At 40.9% G+C, this 15,216-nt stretch overlaps 1 protein-coding gene across 16 annotated transcripts in view; it reads left to right on the top strand.

Annotated features, from left to right (window-relative positions):
- USP54 (ubiquitin specific peptidase 54) overlaps window positions 1–15,216 on the top strand; it is a 188,222-nt gene that overhangs the window by 152,284 nt on the left and 20,722 nt on the right. For 9 of the 16 annotated variants that reach the window (XM_053306831.1, XM_053306834.1, XM_053306833.1 and 6 more), the window contains 4 exons: window positions 3,765–3,938; window positions 5,233–5,352; window positions 6,478–6,664; window positions 9,990–11,419. In XM_053306831.1, the coding sequence (XP_053162806.1) occupies window positions 3,765–3,938; window positions 5,233–5,352; window positions 6,478–6,664; window positions 9,990–11,419 (1,911 nt within the window). Of the gene's footprint in view, window positions 1–965; window positions 1,110–3,764; window positions 3,939–5,232; window positions 5,353–6,477; window positions 6,665–9,989; window positions 11,420–15,216 lie in introns of those variants that run through there. The other 7 variants (XM_053306837.1, XM_053306839.1, XM_053306838.1 and 4 more) reach the window with 7 other exon arrangements.

Genomic DNA, 15,216 nt, shown 5'->3' with positions numbered 1-15,216 from the left:
CTGGGCTGGCCAGTTGCTCTCAGCCTAAATTCCTCACAAGGTGGTTATGATAATTAAGCGGAGAAGGCCAAGATAAATACATAGCTAATCATAGAACAACACTCCAACCTTTCCAACATAGGCACTGATGTGCAGAAAACAAGTGGAAAACTGGATATCCTGGAGAGGGTCGATGAGCAGCCCAGAACGATCTTGCTGAAATACGTAATTTCCTCAGACCAGTTCCCTCAGGCTGGTAGCTGAGGGATTGATGGCAGGTTGATTTAGATAAATCAAGTTTCCCATGGATACTTCACATATTTTTGAAACAGTGGTGCATTTCTGGTCACTAAAACATGTCAATTTAAGAGCATTTACAATATCTTAGATTATATAAAAAGAGCCCCTGGTGGCGCAGTGGTAAAACTGCCGCCCTGTAACCAGAAGGTTACAAGTTCGATCCTGACCAGGGGCTCAAGGTTGACTCAGCCTTCCATCCTTCCGAGGTCGGTAAAATGAGTACCCAGAATGTTGGGGGCAATATGCTAAATCATTGTAAACCGCTTAGAGAGCTCCGGCTATAAAGCGGTATATAAATGTAAGTGCTATTGCTATATATATATGTCTTTTTGAAGGTAACAGTTTTTACTTTTTAAGGAAATAGTACATAATACCTGTTTTGGTTTTTTAAAAATATAATGGATACCTTTACTCATTACCTGTGTCAAGCTGCTCTGCATCTCCTTGTTGCACTGCTTACCCTTAATGCATTTTCCTTTTTACCCAGGGAAGGCATTTCTTCAAAACATTCCTAGATAAGATATTCCGTATGCTGAAAAGCTATTACAGTTTTTCTGTGGCAAAGTGTGGGGCAGTATAGGAAGCTGTGTACTGAATAATGCCTTCCCTTTTTCTTTCCACTGTTTTTCTACCTCACCTCCTTTCCTATATTGTGTCTCTGTCTTAACTCGTCTGCCTTGACCCAGCCCCACCACAAAGCAACTGTGCTACTATCCAGCCTGTGTCTTTGCACATTTGATTTCAGTCTGCTTAGGAACAGAAACTGAAAGCCCAGAAATTTCCAAAAGCAAGTGCTGGGCACTGCTGGGCAGCCTAGAACCCTTTTCATGAGATGAAACTGAAATGAATCCCCATGTTTGACTGGTAGGTATCACACACTCAGCTGTGTGATAGAGAGTCATTAATTCAAATTTAAAGGGACTATAAGTGTTGGTGTAGCATGTGTGTGATGAGATTTAATTTTAGCCATGTCATTTTTTTTAACATGAAAATTTGAAATTTAGTATTTAATTTACTTTTTAAGGCTGCTTTAAAATTTAAAAAGTGTGTGTTTTAAAAATCATCATTTTTATACACCCTAGCTTTTACTCTTGAAAAATAAAAATTGGATATCTGGGTGGGGCTTGGGGCAGGGCCCAGGAGGTTGAGGGGATGGGACCTAGTGAAGTCAGGGGACAAATCCCAGCTGTATAGAAATAGAGTCAGTGCACTGAAGGGTAAAAGCTACAGCAGGGGTCAGCACCAGGCTGTCATGCTCTGGGATCGAGAGAAACTGGCTGCCAGTCCAAGGGACCAGAGACAGGGTGTTGTCCAGAACATGCAGAGTGGAGCCCAGCAGACCAAGATCTGGAGGCTTATGTGTAATCAAAGTTTGGCAAAAGACTGAGTACAAGAGTAATCAAACTGATCAGAAGGGCCAGTGGTGTAGGTGTAGTCAAAGTCAGACTGTGATCATGATTCAAGGCAACAATTGGGAAAAGAGAGCAGATGTGTAGGCACAGCCCTTACACTAGCATCAAGTTGCTTGCTCTGAGGTTTGGGCTCTATAGAGCCTGGTGCTTTGAGATTAATTCTTGGGGTCAGCTGACAAAGTTTAAGCAGACTAGTATTGCAGCCTAGATGGCAGTTTGAAACCCAAAGAAGAGACACAAACACACAATTAAACAGCAGCAAAGGGGCAGAGCCCACAAAGAGCATTCTATTCATCCAAGGTTTAGAGCATGTACAGTACTTACATCCCCTGCCATCTGCACATGGTAGCAAAACAAAACAAAACAACATAATACAGTCCAGCTACAGTTGCATCACAAACATAAAACAAAGCGTAAGTGCTTATCTCAAGTAGGTGAGCCATATTACATAAGTCATGTAATATATATGTAGCATATTATTAAGGCGTTAAATATTTAGAAAAATCTGCCCACTTTCTGATGGGAAATTCCAGGCCTTTTGTCCAAAGGACAGTTGATGTAGGAAGGAACATAGGAAGCCGCCATATACTGAGTCAGACCATTGGTCCATCTAGCTCAGTATTATCTACACAGACTGGCAGCAGCTTTTCCAAGGTTGCAGGCAGAAGTGTCTCTCAACTTGGAGATGCTGCCAGTGAGGGAACTTGGAACCTTCTGTAAGCAAGCATGCAGGTGCTCTTTCCAGAGCAGCTCCATCCCTTAACGGGAATATCTGATCAGAAGGGCCACATCAAGTCTCACATTCATATGCAACCAGGGCAGACCCTGCTTAGCGAAAGAGACAAGTCATGCTTGCTACCACAAGACCAGCTCTCCTCTAATGTACCCATGGCAAAGGATGCAAAATCCATGCAGAACCAATCATTCATCAAAATGAGTCAATGCACACTACAGATTAAGTCAGTACTAAATTTTAGTTGAACATTTTGGCTTATACCTTCATCAGAGACAGATTTTAAGAACTGTTTTGTGAGCACATAAAGCTCACAAAATAGCAGTTAAAAATGCTGTGTAGCAGAGTTCATGGGCACATGTCAAGAAGAGAATGATTGGCAGATGTTGTAGATGGATATGGTATATGGTAAGGGTCAAGGAATTAAGCGATCTAGAAAACATTTACCTCATTTACACTTGCCACTAATCTCATTCATGCCCACTCACCTCTCATGTACATACAGCAATGGATCCTATCTTCCTTTTCTAATTCTCAAATTTGCTTCACACACAACCACACAGCTTTTCCTCTTTCGTGTGTGCACTCTCTTTGTTTCTTTTTTTCTCTCTCTCTCATTCACACCAGCAGTCATGCCATCCACCCTCTCACAACAGTGTAAATGAAATAATAGCATATTACTCCCCAGTTTATCCCTGCCTTTGCTTTCCTCCTCTTCCTCTCTTATATCCTTTGTATTGATTTTAGATTCTAAACCTTTTGGGGAAGGGACCTTTAATCTCAATCTTTGTAAAGCACTATGTGCATAGATTATACAATACACATAAATAAATAGCCTTGTTCTAAACCACAGTTAAACTGTCTTAACCATGAAAGTCTGAGCTTTCTTACCATGAAAGCTTTAACTATGAAGACTGAACCAAATCTCAGAAATATTTTAACTTGGGTCACTCTAATTGATAAAAAAGAGATAAGTGCAAGTTGGAACACTAGAAAAAATGTTAGTTATCAAAACCAGGAACAGCCAACTTCTGTATTATCCAGATACTCTCCAAAAAGTTAAACTTAATAGTGGCCCAGGTTGTATAAAGAAAGAATAAGATGAGTTGGATGATACTAAAGCTGCATGTCCAGCAGGTAGGAAGACAAGCAATATTGTGGCCAGAAATAATAGTCTCTTTGATATGCTTTTATTGGTAGTCTTTGCTTGGCACGAGCTTTCTGATAACTACACTAGATTTAGGAATTTAGATTTAGGCCTGATAACAGTGTTAGAAAGTAAACAGTATCTCTGCTAAATAAAATTGAGTGGTCTTTTTAAAAAGTTGTGTTTTTCAAAGGTGGAGAGATGCTTGTCACTTCCAAGAGTGAACTAGATGAATTACAAGAAGAAGTGGCAAGGAGGGCCCAAGAGCAAGATCTCCGAAGGATGCGGGAAAAAGAGCTGGAGGCAGCAATGGGCTTTAATCCCCATCCCAGCAGGTTCATGGACCTGGATGAGCTGCAAAACCAGGGTAACACGTCTGGGAAGGATGTCTGTCTTGTGGAGAGATGGTAGGATGGGACTGAATGACTTGATGTGTCTGGAAAGATAAAAGGAATGTGACCTGTGAAGTGCTACTGGTTTTTCTCTAAGAGCATTTGACTCCCTTTTTGTTCTTGCAATTAAAATGGCATCTTGTGCAGTAATTGCACACGTTCTTTCAGAGCTCATTAGATGTATTTAGACCCCAAAGTGGTTTCTCAAAAGCATCTAAAACCAATTAAAATGTCTGGGTGAATAAAAATGCTTAGCCTGGCACTTACCGCGCTAGGTGAGCAGCCTTGAGGAGAGCATTCCACAGCTGGGGTCCCATCACTGAAAAGGCTTTCCTCACTTGTCACCCACCATTAGGTGGTGGAGGTATTGGGAGAAAAGCCTCTAGTACAGATCTTAATGCATGGCAGGAGGCAGTTTTTCTATGGGTCCCTAACTACCATTTCAAATTCAAGAAATGAGAAGTCAGAAATGGACAAGAAAATACCTCTCCAGGCGCCACAGCAGAGAAAGGTTCCAGACCCATTGCAGCATTGGGCAATAATTGTAGTTTCTGAGTAGACTTCAGAGGCAGCCTCACCTAAAATGCATTGCAATTTTCTAATCTTAATGTCAGCAGGGCATGGATGACAGTGGCCAAACTATCTGTGTCCAGGAGGGGTTGCAGCTGGTGCACCAGGCTCAACTTGTGAACAGTGCCTCATGCCACAGGTGTCACCTGAACATCCAGAGCTGGAATTAAATCTCACAGCACCCACAACTGCAAACATAATCATTTTTGAAGAGTATGACCCATCCCATACAGGTTGGACATCACCTTCCTGGTTAGATGAACCACCTGCTAACAGGACTAATGCCCTATCCGGAATGAGCTTCAGTATGTTGGCCCTTATCCAGTCCACTACCCATCTCAATTCTCACCTCTTTAGCACATTTACTTGCACACCTGCATTAGATGAAAAGGGAAAGTAAAGCTGGGGGACACTCACTGCAGATCTGGTACACCTTTGAATTTGGCCCACAGGCTTCTCCACATCTGCTGCACATGTGATCGAAAGAGGTTGGCTTCAGAGTTTGGGGTTTGCTTTAGCTTTGTAATAGGATGTTAATAAATTAAAGTCTAAAAGCAAAAAAAGAAGAAGAATTTGGGTCTGCCGTTTGCAATTTTGCAAAGCAGCTGCTCTGTATTAGGGTGGATTTTTGCTTAGGAGAAGGGGGGAAAGAAGTCCGAAAAGAATGCCAATGAAAATGAAGAGTGCTGCCCCTTGCAGGGAGGACTGATGGCTTTGAGAGGTCCATGCAGGAGGCAGATTCAGTCTTTGAAGAGTCTCTGCATCAAGAGCAGACGGGAGACTGTGCTGCAGCTTTGGCTCTCTGTAACGAAGCTATATGTAAGTAACTCTAAATCGCTTCAGCTTACTGCACTTTTTACAGTTTACTAATATCTAATATTGTCATGTAGGGTTGTAGCACTGACTACAATGCACATTCACAGCTGTAAAGAGAGTGTGTGTTCTGGTCTTAAGTGTTTGGACACATCTTCTTTCTGAGCACCATCATTCTTGGAATTAGTTTCAGCATTTATCCAATTTCTCCTACTACTTGGGCTCCTTTGATAAAGAGTGAGGAATGGCTGTGCCCCTCTTGGTGCCAACAATTCTGCCTGTTAGATTATGCTCCCGCCTGCCTTCCAGCCCCCCCTGCAAGCAAATTTCCTAGTTCAGAAACTAGTTTATTAAAAGGGTTTAAATTCCTAAAGTACAGCAGAGAGTAAAAAAAGAAACTGCCTAGTCACCCAGGAAAATAGGGTACATATGCTGTACTCATTTCAAGAGGGAAAGGAAGAGGAAGCATCAGTGTTTTGATAAGTCTAAGATGTGTGCTATGACTTTTGGGAATATGTGCTGCTGCATTTCTTTATTTTGATACTTTATATTTTTGATTGGCTGACTCTCCTTCCCCACCCTCCATCCCCTTCTTGCTGGTTAGCAAGGTTGCAGACAAACTGGGTTTACAATATCATGGCTTTGGAAGGTTGAAAGAATTTCTTTGTAGAAGTCTGCACATACAGATTAAAGAAAACAAGAAGGCAAAATACAGACTTCGTAAAAGATTCTGCTAGCAAGTGTCCCAACTGGCTATGTCTCACATTTCATATCCTGACCAGACTCCTTTGCACGTAGAATATGACTACACTATTTGGAGTTAAATATGACAATTTCAAATGAAATGACTATTTGCTTGAGGGTTTGAGTGACCCATGCCACATAGAACAGGGGGTTGCCTTAAAAATAATTAAAATGTTTGTTCAACTTCATTTTGCTTCAGTTTGAATTAACCTGTTTGGACACATAGCTAACCTGAACGTGCATTAATGGGACCGGATGCATCCTTGTGAACTCTTCTGTGGCAGTATTTGCATGTTCCTTTTTTTATGTTCTTGCCGCATCTTTTGTTTTTCTCTCCCCTCCCCCAGTTTTGTTTTTGTTTCTGCTATGTTTTCTTTTGCTTTTTAGCTAAACTAAGACTTGCCATGCATGACGCCAGCTCTAGCACTCACAACAGAACCCTAGTCGATAAGAAGCTGCAAATCTGTATCCGAAAAGCACGGAGCCTTCAGGATCGCATGCAGCAACAGCAGCCAGCACAGCCGCCGCCCACCCGCCACCCACCACAGGGGGGCCACATGACCCAATCTACAAGGTAGACTAAGAATATTGCAGTACCCCAGATCTGAATTGGGCATGATCTGGAAAGAAGAAGTGAGCTATATGTTCCCTGTTTATCTGAAGCAACTTAACTTACTTTCCCTGAGTAACTTAGGATATAATGGGCCTCTCCAGATAACAAAATAATTGGATTGTAATTTTGGCTGTAAATAATGCTAGCCTTAATCTGATTATCTCCATGCAATGGATGTGGGGCATGTAGCCTTATTGCAAGGGGATTGCCTGTTCACTAGGCAGGGGCTGAGGCTGGGGCACTGCACGCTGGTCATGTAAGTGAGGAGTGCAAGCCAGTGTAGTTGTTGTCCTGAAAAGGTTGGGGACTGCTGCAGCAAAGGCAACAACCTTTCTAGTGTTTGCCATGTTTCTCTGTACATACTTTTAAAGGCTACATGAGCACTCCTCCTGCATTCGTCCAAGGTTGTGGGGTTTGGGTTTTTTTTTTTTTAAAGGCTCAAAATGGTTTGGGCATATTGGGCGTGGCGAATGTCACTAGTAGTGTCATAGTCAGATTCCAGGAAGTTTCCGTGTCACTTGGCCAGCTGCAGCACAAAAGGAGTTTCAGTGGTGGTTCTAGATGTGGAGGAAATAACACTTTCACAGTCACGGAAGTATAGTGTGAGTGGTGGGAAGTGTTGTTTTCCTTTGACAGGACAACTAGCTGGAAGAAAGACAGCTTGAATTCAGTGTAACAGAGTCATATTGATTGTGCAATAAGCAAATGTGGGTGGGGAGAGAGATTAGACATTCATTCTCACTTGTTGACCCAAATAGGCTTTTTGTATTGGAAGGGAAACAATAGTTGATAGTAATATTTATAAAAGAAAGAGATGCTTAAAGAAAAAAATGGAAAGTTGTGGGTAAGAGTGGAGTATTACATGACTTTTCAGTCCCAAACCTGGATCCACCAAGTATAGAGAAGAAAATATTGTATTAGTGAAAACATGATGAGAAATCTTTAGAACTCATAATGAGCTCCCTGCAATTGCTGCCCGTGGGAGCCCCAGCAAACAATCCTGCCATCCTTTCAGTTCTTGTTAAAATTATCAAAGAAAATATTTAACTTGTGATGGAAAAAATGTTTCAATATGTTCCTCAGTGTTAAACAAATTGCCATCTCTGGAGTTATAAGCTTTGGACCAGAAAGAAAGAAAGAAAGAAAGAAAGAAAGAATACTTGTCTTGTAACAAGCTGGTTTGGGGGGGGGGGGTTGAGTCTAAGATGCTATTGTTTATTTTCTAATTTGTGCATTTTTGCCATTTTTCAAAGCCATATCCAGTCAGCTGCACTTCTTACTGTTTGCTATAACTCTCCTCAGAGTATCCTTACTTTTGCACAGTTCTAGGACATGCCATCCCTTCTTCCTTACACTGGGAAGATGATTTCCTATGTTCTGAAGTTTGGAGACCTTGGATGTGGCAGAAGTTTCCAAGTGAGCAAGAGAGATGCTAACAGCTCATCTGATCTCCAGCTTGCTCAGATCCCTTTTCTTGTATCTGAAAAGAGGACCACACTCTGATTTTTTTCCAACTCCAGCATCAGCATCCAGCCAAACTAAATCTGATGGAATTCTATTATTGGAACTCCCAGCATCTTTTCTTTTTCAAAACGATGCTGTAGGAAAGGGCTGATTTGGATCAGGGTCATGCAATGAAGTGGGGACCCTAACCTTTTCTCCTGTGCTATGGCTCCAATCCAAACTATGTCTGTAAGTTTTCTCCTCTGTGGCTAATAGTTTCAGAAACATTTCAGAAGTTCCAGTGAGAAAACTTGCAAGTCATGTCTAGTTGACTGTAACCTTGCCTGCTCCAGGATTCTCCTAGCCCTTCTGAAATTTAGCTAGGAAACAGCCTAAAAGTCAAATTCCCTTTTTTAGAGGAGGGGCAAAAGGGAGCGCTGAAAAGAAACTTGGCTCATATTTTTCATACAAAATCTTATCAATTTTTGCTTCCAGTGTAATGATTCTTGTGGTTGTTCTTTCCCTTGTGCTTGTATCTATGGAAAAAAATTAAATTGAAATCAGCCCTGTTCCTCTCCCCAGTGCTCTCTTTCAGTTCATTGTTAGTCATGACCACCTGCCTAAACAGGTCGTTTTGCATATGGAAAAAGCTGAGAAATACACATGTCATAACTCATAGTTATAGTTCAAAGTTCTAGTGGGGTTTTTTTCCATAGCAGTGTGCTATGGTGTACTGTATACTCATTATATGCCTGCAGTTGTAGGTGAAAATCAGAAATCTGAAAGCAAAGTTCTCGCACACTTGAAAAATGACTCCCCACAAAACATTATTTTGTGTTTTTATATTTTATAGATACATATTCCTGTTAAACAAATATATTAAAATAATCTATATATTTAATTTTCTTATGGCCGACTGAGGAGAGAACTGCGTAGGGATGTGGGGATGTTTGGCAAACCCCATCCCCGCTGCCGGCGGGCCAAGGATGAGGGCCGAGTTGTGGGGGGCAGAGCGCGCGAGCGAGAGGGTTGTGGGGGAGAGAATTGTGGCGGGAGAGACAGAGAGCGAGTTGTGGGTGGGGAGAGAGTGAGTTGTGGGAGGAGGAGGGGGATGCCACAGGCTCAGTGTACTACCACTCAGATACTCTGTGTGGGTTCAGCTAGTTGTATTTAATAACACTGCAGAGCAACAAACGTTTCATGTAGTGAGTAACTCAGCCTGTGGTCACTGTTTCTTGGTGGTAAGAATTGATCCTATCATACAGTGCTTATTGGTTAAACCTTCTACATGATAAATTTAACTTTCTTTTAGATTTGTATTGTTCAAATTATTCTTACAAGAGCAGAGGAAGAAGAGTTTACCATAACTTGGTAATTCTTAGACCTCGCCCATAGGTTGGGAATTGCATTCAATGAGGATCATTCTACCTTGCTTCAAAATTCACACCGCAGGTGCCCCCAGATTCTAGTAGCGAGCCTCAAGTGTGTTTGTGTTTCTTTTTAGAAATCTTCAGGTCTGCCACTGCCTTTCATATGTCCCTTGACTATATTGACAGATCATATATGCATAGCTTCTTGCTGTGGATTCAGTATGTGGTTGGTGATTTCTAACTACCAATGGAACTCATGTTTGAAAGACTGGAAGTTATTCCCAAATGGATAACTTTCTGTCTTTCTTTCCAAATTATCAAAAATGCTGGCAAAATATTAATTAACTATGCACCCTTGTTATAAGGGAATTAAAATGGGTGTCAAAGAGTAGATTTCAAATTGTGAACATAAGAGTTGTTTTCCTTCCATTAGGAATTGTCAGTAAGTGACTATGATTCTGTGTGTCTTTCAGTGAACAGACTGGCCCGCTCCAAGTACTGCTGAGCCAGAAGACAGTACTGGTACCCAGCAGAGAAGCAGAACTTGGGTCCAGCTCTTACTTCCATACAAATGCTTCCCATCATGAATTGCAGTCATCTTATCCCGAGTCTTTTCCCCTACCCTGTCCTGAAAGCAGCCCCTCTCACAAAGCTTCCCTAAATTTTCAGGCTGCTTCTATGGATTTCAGTGATCAAGCTCCCTCTTTTCCCTGTAGGCATGGAGTGGGTGACAGATGCATTCGAACTGCGAATGAAGTCCACTGTGATGTGGAGCTCAAGGGACTCTCCTCCATAAATGTAAAAGATAAGGATTGCAGCAGTAGTAGTACATTTGAAGATATACATGACATAACAGCTTCTCTCACACCACATTGCAAAACGAAGTTTAACATGGTAAACTCTGGATCTTTGCCTACACTCTTCCCCTTTTCACATCCAGTGCAAGTACCATCTGACAAAAACGGCCTGCATAATCCATGCTTCGAACCATCAAGCTTTTTGGAATGGCCCAGTGCAGTTCAACAAGGGGCTTATTGTGTTGTAACTCCGGCTTCCCTCTCTCCTTTGCCTCATTGTCCTCCAGATCCATTACAGACTGCAAATAGGTACATCAGAGGAAATAGCCATGAGAGTTTACATCACCCACAGGAAGACTTTGGGGACTCTCCAAAACCTGAGATGATTATTACCAAGGGTCATGTTTGCTCCCTTGCAGAACAGTTTCAGCGGTTGCACAATGTCTCTCAGAGGGAAGACACTCATGAAAAAGAAAGGACAGTGGTTGTCTGTCATGATCAGAGAGCTCCAAAGTTATTTCAAGAATCTTTGGCCAGTCCTCCATCCCTGGGTTATAGTCAGCCAGTTACTGGAACCCAAGATAATGGAATGTGGCCTTCTGAAAAGTTGAACTTGTGTCTGGGTTCTAGGGATGAGCTGAGTTCTCTGGATTGTTTTAGTGCTCCCAATATAATTTCTAAGAGATCTGGATCACACAATGAAGATCTGAACAACAGAGGGAAACAATATGATATAGATCCTAGTTTCCATCTGGAAAGCTTCAACCACGAGGGAGAAGGGAGACAGGTGAATGATAGAAATCCTGATGGCTTGTTTGCATCTATGCCTGTGGACTGCTGGGTAGACAATGTTAAAAGGTATTATGGTTCTCAAATGGAGTGCAAGGACACCACTTGGCTTCTTGTACCTAGGAAAGAGCCACCTGTACCCAATCAAAGAGGTTTTGAGGAGGATCCAATTCAAAAGCACCCACAATGGAATCAAGACACAGAGCAGGAAATTTCTGAACTGGAGTCTCTATATCAGGCTAGTTTGCAGGCACCTCAGACAAGCAAATCTGTTCTGGGAAGGCTGGACAATTCCCGACATCCATTGGGTAAGACAGGTAAGATTTTTGCAGAAGCTATGTGCAGCTGTATATTTGAGCCATGTCTAGTTAAAAAAAAATTCAGGGACCCAGTAATTTGGAGAATATCGAAGGCATTCTGATTCATACTAAAGGTCAGTGGCCTTGCATGTCTTTTCTTCTGCCAAGACTATTGATAGTTTTTAAACACAGAAAAATGCAATATATCATCAATTTGTAGTTCGTCTGTTATCAAAAAATAGATACAAGAGTTTGTTTTGGAAACAAATTTATAAAGCTGAGGGTATGATCTCATACCCAAACCTCTTCCTCTGATGAAATAGTTTGATGCTCTGTTGCTTTGTTCTACAAGCAATCTGTACTTCGAAAGATCCCCTTGTTGTAAAACCCTCTTGAACTCCCATGAAAAATCCAGATAATAAAATGAAGAGGTGTTCAGATGCCTCTTACGTTGTGTGTACTAATAAAAGGAGTATTCTTTTGTCCATATTCCAGAAGTCTTCTATTTTCCTTTTATGCCAGGTTTCATACCTGACCCTTAGAAATTCAGTCTCTTTGTGTATGATAGTTGTGATCTTTAGAAGTAAGAATATGGAATGGATGAACACAAGTAAAATTGCATGATTAAAATGTTTATATCCTGAGAAGCCATGACCCTGGAGTGTTTCCACTAAAGCTGGTAGATGTGTTCTGGAATAGAAATGCAAAGCCCCTTCACATTAAAAAAATGTCAGGTGAGAAGGAGAAATTACACACACAGTTTATTCTAATTTTAGAAAGGACATTTTTGGGGAAAACATCTTATGAACTATTTTCTCTTCTTAAATGAATTTATTGTAGTAATTAACATTATCGATAATGTGAAAATAGAAAATGAAGCATTAAAGCATGGATTTCCAAAAAGAGTAGCATTAAAATAACACTTTGGAATTTAAATCTTTTTTAAAGCAAAGTTTTAAAAATATTCTTTTCATTCCTTATTGATTCCTCAAAATACTGTAAGACAACCCACAGTATTGGGAAATTACAGCTCATGTAATATAGACGTGGCTATATTATTTGTTTAAATTTCATAATGGGTTTCATGGAGCTGATTTTATTCACAATTATGCTGATACGATTATGAGGCAACTGTTGAAGAGTTTGATGTTGATATATAGGTTCATCAATATCCAGATGTACTAATAATGCTGTGTTTTTTGTTTGGGAGACACCAGGGAAGGCCCCCACCACCACCAAGAGTGGAAGCAGTTTGAAAGAGAGTTGCTTGTGGTGTGTTCATTCATTTTAAACAGGTTGTGTGTGTGTTTGTATTTTTTCTGCTTCTGGATAATGCTGATAGTAAGGAGAGAATACTGTTTCCAGATCCATACCACACATACATGGTTCCTATATTCAACTCTTTCTCCCATCTCCACCTGCATTTTCTTTAACTGGTACCTTCAGGTTCAGCCACCAACTACTGCTCAGTCTTTAACACTGGGTATATTTCTAAAATCTGTTTGAATAAAACTAAGACAGTTTTACTTTTAAATTGTACAATATAGTATGTAGTACACCGCTCTGGGCTCCTTGGAGGAAGAACGGGATATAAATGTAAAAATAAATAAATAAAGTAAAATATAATAAAATAAAATATAATAAAATATACCAAGCAGTACAGTTTTGTACTGTTATGTAAGTTACATATAATATATTTTTGGTTCTTAAGGTAAGTATAGACCAGATACCAAAAAAAATTGCATATATTTCATTTTTTCTCACAATATCCTTTTTTCTTGGGGCTAGTGGAAACGGGGGTGGGGTGGGGCGGGCATAAACCTGTGCTTCAAAATGTCTAAGAATTTAACATCTCTTATCTGGACAGCTGTGGATGAAGGTAACAGTTTTTACAAGAGTTTACTAGGAATTAGCAATACTTTCTGAATATAAATCATTATTTTTTGTGGAAGAAAGAACATGTTCTTCCAGGATTTCATCCTCTTCTATTTGTTCTCACTATTCTCAATGATCATGATCATGTTATAGGTTATCCTCTTGTGTACTATCCTCAGTGATCATGATTTTGTGTATCTAATTTTTGAGCCTATATTGGAAGATAGGATTTGTGAAGCACTGTATTGGAATTGAGAAATAATTGCTGGAGCTGTAAAGACTCCCTGCTTTAGAAGTTCAATCTGGCCCAAATTCTTATGACCCCAGTCTAGCTGCAATACTATCATGGTGGAATTTGATCTCAATTAGCTGAAGTAACATTGCTTTTTTATCATTATTATTTCCCCAAATATAAAACCTAATGTCTCACATTCTGTGCAGGGTTAGAAGTGAGGAACAGGAGTTGGGTCCATGCAAGAAACTGTACAGCCCAGAGCGTTACCGAGCAGCCAAATGCACATGGGATGGGGGGTGATTTTCACTGCTCTCTCCTCCTTCCACTAGTTTTTTTTTTTTACTCCAGAAATATGTCCCTGAAGGTCACGCAGCCCTCAGGGACATATCTCTGGAGGTCAAAAAGTACTTTCAGAGAGAGAAGGGAACAGCGAAAATCACTCCTGCTCCCCCTCTGTGCACTTGGCTGCTTGGTAGTGCTCTGGGCTGAGCACTGGTGCCGTTTTCTGTATGGGCCCAGCTCCTGTTCTGCACTTCTAACCCTGCACAGAATGTGCCAATGTATTTAACAACTGAATGTGTGCACTGTTGAAGTCCTTGACCTATATCCAGATTCCTGGGGGAGTGTTAATGCTTCTATACATACAACTTCTCAATTTACTTCAGTGTGTGGAGTGTCTGTGTGAAGCTACTTCCAACATTGAAGTGGACAGGGAAACCTTTGCATTCACTCAATAACTTTCTGTGCTTTGTCACACAGACTTGATAAAGGTTTACCATGGCTTCTGCAAAGGCAAGTCTTGCTTCATTAACCTTTTGGAGTTATTTGAGAGGGTCAACAGGCATGTTGATAAAGGTGGTCCAGTTTGACCTAGTATACTTAGACTTTCAAAAAGTGTATGACAAAGTTCCCCATCAAAGGCTCTTGAGTAAATTTAACAGTCATTGGATAAGGAGACAGATTAATGTGTGGATTGGTAACTGATTGAAGGACAGGAAACACAGTGTAGGAATAAGAACATAAGAATAGCCCTGCTGGATCAGGCCCAAAGCCTCTCTAGTCCAGCATCCTGTTTCACACAGTAGCCCACCAGATGCCTCTGAGAAGCCCACAGACAAAAGCTGATGCCCTGCTGTTGCTCCCCTGCAACTGGTATTTAGAGGCATCAAGTCTCCAGGCTAGTAGCCATTGATAGACCTGTTTTCCATTAATTTGTCTAAGCCCCTTTTAAAGCTATCCAAGCTAGTGGCCATCACCACATCCTATGGCAGAGAATTTGGAGAAATAATAATAGTAAAAAAGCAATGTTATTTCAACAAATTGGGATCAAATTCCACCATGATAGTAATGTAGCCAAACATGAGAATTTGGGCCAGTTTGAACTTCTAAAGCAAGAAGTCTTTACAGTTCCAGCAATTATTTCCATAGATTAATTAAGTGCTGTGTGAAAAAGTACTTCTTTCTGTTGGTCCTAAATTTCCTGGCCATCAGTTTCATGGGATGACCCAAGTTCTAGTGTTGTGAGAGGGAGAAAAATCTTGCTCTCTCGCTCTCCCATGCATAATTTTATACACCTCTAGCATATCGTCTCTTTTCCAAGCTAAAAAGCCCAAGGCGCTGTAGCCTTGCCTCATAAGGAAGGTGCTCCTGGCTCTCTGATCATCTTGGTTGCCCTCTTCTGCACCTTTTCCAGTTCTACAATGTC

The sequence above is a fragment of the Hemicordylus capensis genome, chromosome 3, assembly GCF_027244095.1.
Source record: "Hemicordylus capensis ecotype Gifberg chromosome 3, rHemCap1.1.pri, whole genome shotgun sequence".
NCBI classification, from domain to species: domain Eukaryota; kingdom Metazoa; phylum Chordata; class Lepidosauria; order Squamata; family Cordylidae; genus Hemicordylus; species Hemicordylus capensis.
This window is presented reverse-complemented; position numbering and strand designations above follow the sequence as displayed.